Genomic DNA, 6,727 nt, shown 5'->3' with positions numbered 1-6,727 from the left:
GTATGTAGCTTTGTGTGTGTGTGTGTGGGGGTGGTGTGTAGCTTTGTGTGTGTGTGTGTGAGCTATGTAATGTTTGAATGTGTGTGTGTGTGTGTGTGTGTGTGTGTGTGTGTGTGTGTGTGTGTGTGTGTGTGTTTCTACTGTTATTATCCTCCCACCTGGGCCCCAAAGCACCTGCCTGAGAGCTGCGCTGGACTGTGGAGTGTGTGTAATTAGTTTACCCCTCAAGTGGGGTGTGTGTGTGTGTGTGTGTGTTTGTGTTTGTGTTTGTGTGTAATAAGTTTACCCCTCAAGTGGGGTGTGTGTGTGTGTGTGTGTGTGTGTGTGTGTGTGTGTGTGTGTGTGTGTGTGTGTGTGTGTGTGTGTGTGTGTGTGTTTGTGTGTGTAATTAGTTCTCCCCTCAAGTGAGGTATGTGTGCGTGTGTGTGTTATTACTTTACTCCTCAAGTGGTGTGTGTGTGTGTGTGTGTGTGTGTGTGTGTGTGTGTGTGTGTGTGTGTGTGTGTGTGTGTGTGTGTGTGTGTGTGTGTGTGTGTGTGTGTGTGTGTGTGTGTTATTCGTTCTCTCCTCCTGTGCATGTTATGAGCTCATTATCTTCTCACTGTTTTTTGAGACACATCCCTGCATGCTGCACACACACACACACGCACGCACGCACACACGCACGCACACGCACACACACACACACACACACACACACACACACACACACACACACACACACACACACACACACACACACACACACACACACACATACATACACACATACACACACACACACACACACACACACACACACACACACACACACACACACACCCCTGTATGCCGATACGAATGCTAATGCTAATCACCGTGAGGGCACCATGCTAGCTACAAAGATTACTTGTCTCGTCTTCATTCTGTAGAACGCATCGTTCACTTGAATGGGGCTCTCCAACATTCACACATCTGACATTTCTCTGTAACAGACGTGTTGGTCTATATCTACTCTACTCTACTATATCAGACCGCTGTCCATGTCAATGTTATTTAGAAACATCTGTTACTTAGTATTGATTATAACACTCTGAAATGCTCAAAATTTGCATAGTCTAGTATGGTGTTCATAATTATAATGAAATACAGAAAGAAGACGTTGATTATTTAAAGTTGTGGGAATAATGCGCATGAGCTACCAAAAATTGAATCATCATTTCAAAGGGAAAGCATTCAGCAAGGCGGTCCCTGTCAGAGAATAGCTCCCTTCAGAGAGTTCAAACATCCCTCTACATGTCGCTGTCCGTCGTTATCCCACAACAGGTGCTTTCTCTCCAAACAATAACTTCGGATTTTCTCTTCACTTGATTAACCATTCCAATCCTGGTACATGCTTACCATAGGCACCTACTTGACCTTGACCTTTGACCTTCCAGGCAACCCGTCGCAGTCGTACTCTCTGCACTACACTACTACTACAGTGTGGTGTGTTATTATTATAATGACAAATAACAAATCTACTTGACCTTGACCTTTGACCTTTGACCTCCAGGCAACCCGTCGCAGTCCACCTCTCTGCACTACATGAACCCGTACCAGATGAACGCCTACGCTCTGGCGCTGAAGGCGGTCGGGGAGATCATCCAGGACTACGACAGCGATAAGATGTTTCCCGCGCTGGGATTTGGAGCCAAGCTGCCTCCCGACGGGAGAGTCTCACACGAATTCCCACTGGTGAGAACTCACACACACACACACACACACACACACACACAGACACACACACAGACACACACACAGACACACACACACACACACACACACACACACAGTGATAAAAAGGAGAGAGATGGGAGAGTCCTGCCTTGGGTCTCAATCAAATGTACTGCAGGTGCTCTTCGAGGGAAAAGGGCATCAGAATCTTCAAAGTCAAGGAGGGTTCCGAGGCAACACTGCAATTCAAGGTTTTATTTTTTCACACGCACCGATTTCGCGTTTCGACTTGCGCAGGAGTCTTTTTCAGGGTGTGCGATAAAATGGTCCCCGTGCTGGGGTTCGGAGCTAAGCTTCATTTCATGTGAAGCTGCGTGACATGAAAATGACATTAGGGGCCGGATAAAACGGCCTCAAGGTGGAGACATAGGTTCCCCACTCCTTACTACATTTCCCTCTTACATTTTTTTTTTGCATTTACTGAGATTGTTGAGCTGTTGCTAGCTGCTCTGTTTAGATTTCTCCTCCCCTGCGTCGCTCTCATCCACGTAACGGTAGGGACACATAGGAGGCGAAGCCAGTGGCGCCAGCAGAAATAAATCCTGTGGGTGGCTAGCTGGAGCTAGGCAAAATCTTGGGGTGGCATACCCGACGAAAACCCAAATGTATTGATCTAGGCTACAGATAGCCTACTGGGGTTGTTATATAGGCTAGATAGCCATTTTGTTTATTATTAGGATTAAGCTTAGTTATGTAGGCATACAGTCTTATTTTCTATATTGTCTCGATCTCAAGCCCATTGTGTATGATATGATAGCCTATAAAATACAGTGCTGCCAATCAATTAAAAAAAAATTATAATATAAAATGTCACAAGTTGACAGACATACACACACACATACACACGTGCAGAAAAAGTGTCTCTCATACTGACACAGGAACTACATTTTCCCAGTGGGTGCCTTGCTCAATTGGCACCTGAAAAAACAAACATATCAGCTGAGGTATATTGGTTTTCACACTAACAAATATCTTCATGAATTTTGGCTGCAAATATAGCACTTTTCAAACAAATGAAGCTAACATTTTGCTTATGCTTTCATTAATGACAGCCCTGCTGACATTCATAAGCAGAATGTGCAAGGGTAGCTTTCTATAAGTTGACCTAGCAAAGGGGAGGACCTCAGACGTTTTGTCAACAAAACAGCAGAGATCCAATATTGATTCAGCAACCATCAATACATCTTCAATTGTTCGACTTTGTTTGTAACCTAAAGAAGGGCTTAGCAAGTTAGCATTCAAAACGGAGTATTAGGGGACAGTTTGTTTTTATGAAATGTTTAACAAGCAGTTCGTTTTTTGAAGTAGCATATCAGTTAACTGCAGGAGGCTAAAATGCCATTTCCTAGCAACAACCAGTTTGAAGTCCTCAACACATTGTTTGTAATCAAATATGGGCCATAACTTTTCAAAAACAAAGCATAGAGAACGTTGTAAATCATTTATTTACAGACTGACACCTTTGTTGTTGTCCATCTCACTGCTGTACGCAGCCTGCCCGCCCGACGCAACTGAAGAGAAATGAAGAGCTTACGTTACGTCTTTCGACTGACTCTTGATTCGAGGGAGGGGCGGGTCTACCTAGCGTAGCTTGTTATCGTGCATGCTGGGAGTTGTAGTTAAGCTAATTCTACAAGCCATGCAAGCCAACATGTAGCTCGCAAAGCTACCTCCAAGCGCAACAGGTCCGCAGACAGCGACGGCTCGAGTCCAGAGCGCGTTTCTGATAAGCGGCTCAGGCCAGGCCATCCATCACCGCGTCAACATGTAGCTCGCAAAGTTACCTCCAAGCGCAACAGGTCTGCAGACAGCGACGGCTCGAGTCCAGAGCGCGTTTCTGATAAGCGGCTCAGAATCTCTTCTCCAACGATGGCCGCAGCAGATTGCATGGCCTCTACATCTCCAACAGCGGATAGCTTGTCAAGCCATCGGGCTACTGCGATGCCTCTGTTGGCTAATGATGCTGGTGTCGTTAGCTTGTGTAGCCCGTGTCAAACACCACCGGCGTTGTCCACGGCTGACAGCGTCCCTCAGCGTCCAGATGGTCTACAACTTCCTCCTCGCACCTCTATACACTTTAACCGCGATGTTCAATGCCCTCCTGAAATTCTCATTGTTGGTGATTCGATTGTCAGAGATCTGATTATTCCTAGTGCTATCACGTACTGTATCCCGGGAGGAAGGGCTATTGACATCTCTCATCTCATTCCGTCTCTATTGAACAGACATTCTTCCGTAAACACTGTCATTGCTCACGTGGGGACAAATGACGTCATGGCCCGGAACTCTGTGAAGCTACAGAATGAGCTGGAGACGTTATGTCTCACTGTTGAAAGCCTCGGGAAACGCTGCATAATGTCAGGCCCTATCCCACTTAGCTCCAGTAATTCAGAGCGTTTCAGCAGATTGCATAGTCTCCATACCTGGCTGAAACAATTCTGCAATCTAGCTGGTCATGATTTTATTGCTAATTTTGATATATTCTGGACCAAATCATTTTTATATAGATCTGATGGGGTGCATCCAAACAAACTGGGCCTACTAGAGCTAACCACCAACTTTATTCAGTTCATTGCTTTCAGCACACCTTGACATTCAACACAGCATGACCCAATCCAGTTCACAAACACACCCAGCTCTACTATGGGTCCTGCTGATAATTGCAGCTCTCCCTCTCCTGCTGTATCACTTGGGGATCAAACTACACAGGCAATAAGTAGCCCCTCTCATCACCTACAGATGGCCCTTCTTAATGTCAGATCACTTCGTTCTGCTGCTGCTTGCTCACCCTCCCATTCAAATACCTCCTCTGGCCAGCAGATGGCTCCTCGGAAATGTCAAAGCCTGCCCATCTGCAATGATATCTCCCTGCCAGAGACTGTCCTTCCTATTTCTTCTCCTGATATCCCTCTCAATAATGGACTAAGCCCTGAAGTCATGAATGCTACATGTCCATTGGAGTCTACCCCTGACGTTGTTCGCTTGGACAATCCATGTGTTTTTAAGGACAGAAAAGGCATTGGGTTAATCCACCTCAATATCAGAAGTATATTGCAACGAGATAAAATGGACCACCTAAATATTTTAATTGCTCAAACTAACACTGATATCTTGGTTTTATCAGAAACTTGGCTGAAGAGTGAAATTGATGACTCTGAAGTCAACCTTTCAGGCTACAATTTATTTAGAATTGACAGGGTTGGGAGGGGTGGGGGTGTGGCTATTTACGTGAAGTCACATTTTTCTGTCACATTTCTGTATTCCTTAAGTGAACCTAAATCCTTTGAATTTATTGCACTCAAGGTTCATTATGGCACCAATAACAACTCCTTCATAATAGTTGGGATCTATAGACCCCCGTCAGCTGATTCTAAATCCATAGATCAGCTGGCAGAATTGATATCTAGATTCACTGACTCAGAAGTTCTAGTTCTTGGGGATTTAATATTGACTGGCTAACTGATGCCTCCAAACATCTTAGAGATGTTTTCTCGAGTCTATTTTTGGATCAACTTATTAATGATCCAACAAGACCAAACTCTAAGAACCTTAGCAAATCATCTCTTATTGATCTACTTTTTACAAATAAGATGAACAAAATTAGCGCAAGTGGTGTTTTTGATTTAGGGGTCAGCGACCACTGTCCCATTGCCTGTATTAGGCACAGCACTCTAACCAAAGCACTGCCTCACATTTTGGTTTAAAAGAACTATGAAACATTTTAATGAGCAAGCTTTTTTAAATGATCTCTATGAAAGTGACATTCATCTAACAACTGAAATTCCTGATGCTGACTTGGCTCTACAGTTTTTCTCAAACTCATTTATTTGCATTGTTGACAAACATGCACCTTTTAAAAAGATAAGAGTAAAAAGTAGAACAAACCCATGGTTCACCCCTGAACTCTCCTCTCTTTTTCAGTCAAGAAATAAGGCTTGGTCATTAGCAAGGAGGAGCAAGGATGCCTCCGACTGGGCAAGTTTCAGGAAAATCAGGAACAGATGTACATTATCTGTAAGAAAGGCTAAATCTGACTATTACTTTAACCTTGTCTCTAGTTCGTACTCAGATCCTGCAAAATTCTGGAAGGCTGTAAATTACAAAAACAATAAATCTGTTACACCTATGCCTTCTTCAATTAAGTTTGATGATTGTCTACTACAAGACAAATCAGACATTTGCAGTGCTCTTAACAAACATTTTTCTTTAGCCAGTCAAAGTTTTGACAATAGCAATAATCATTCCTTTATACCTAGGGCTGGACATGATATGCGTATTAGAGACAATGTCAGAGACGATGATCTGGAATTCAGGCTTCATCCTGTGTCTAAGCATACAGTGCTATCTGCTTTATTAGCAATTGATAGTCGCAAATCCACTGGAGAAGACCAGCTAGATCCCCTTTTTTTTCGCACTGCGGCATATATAATAGCAGAGCCATTATTGCACATTTTCAATTTTTCTATTTCCACTGGAGTTGTCCCTACACTATGGAAATTTGCACACATTACCCCGTTGCACAAGGGGGGTGATAAGACTGACCCTAACAACTATCGACCAATATCCAAGCTACCGTGTCTCTCAAAAATACTAGAGAAGTTGGTAAATGATCAGCTCAAAGAATTTCTAAATACCAATAATATTTTGAGCCCTCTCCAATCAGGCTTTAGGCCTAAACATAGTACAGTTACTGCTGCTACTAAAGTAATGGATGATATTATCACTTCTCTTGACAAGAAAAAACATTGTGCTGCCATCTTTGTGGACTTATCCAAAGCATTTGACACCGTGGACCATTCTCTGCTTCTACAAATTCTGCCTGGTATTGGTTTTAATGCAAGTGCCTGTAAATGGTTCCAGAGCTACCTTTCAAACAGACACCATACTGTAAAATTGGGTAATACTCAATCTGACCCCCTGCTAATAACCAAGGGGGTCCCACAAGGTTCAGTATTAGGTCCGGTACTCTTCA

General features: G+C 43.6%; 1 protein-coding gene across 1 annotated transcript in view; it reads left to right on the top strand.

Annotated features, from left to right (window-relative positions):
- The first annotated feature begins 1,551 nt into the window (after positions 1-1,551).
- LOC134444506 (copine-8-like) overlaps positions 1,552-6,727 on the top strand; it is a 32,234-nt gene continuing 27,058 nt past the window's right edge. Inside the window, exon 1 of the mRNA XM_063193816.1 lies at positions 1,552-1,716. Within this exon, the coding sequence (XP_063049886.1) occupies positions 1,567-1,716 (150 nt within the window). The 5' untranslated portion in view covers positions 1,552-1,566. The remainder of the gene's footprint in view (positions 1,717-6,727) is intronic.

The sequence above is a fragment of the Engraulis encrasicolus genome, unplaced genomic scaffold (assembly GCF_034702125.1).
Source record: "Engraulis encrasicolus isolate BLACKSEA-1 unplaced genomic scaffold, IST_EnEncr_1.0 scaffold_57_np1212, whole genome shotgun sequence".
NCBI classification, from domain to species: Eukaryota; Metazoa; Chordata; class Actinopteri; order Clupeiformes; family Engraulidae; genus Engraulis; species Engraulis encrasicolus.
The sequence above is the reverse complement of the archived record's forward strand: the minus strand, read 5'-3'. Positions and strand labels throughout refer to the sequence as shown.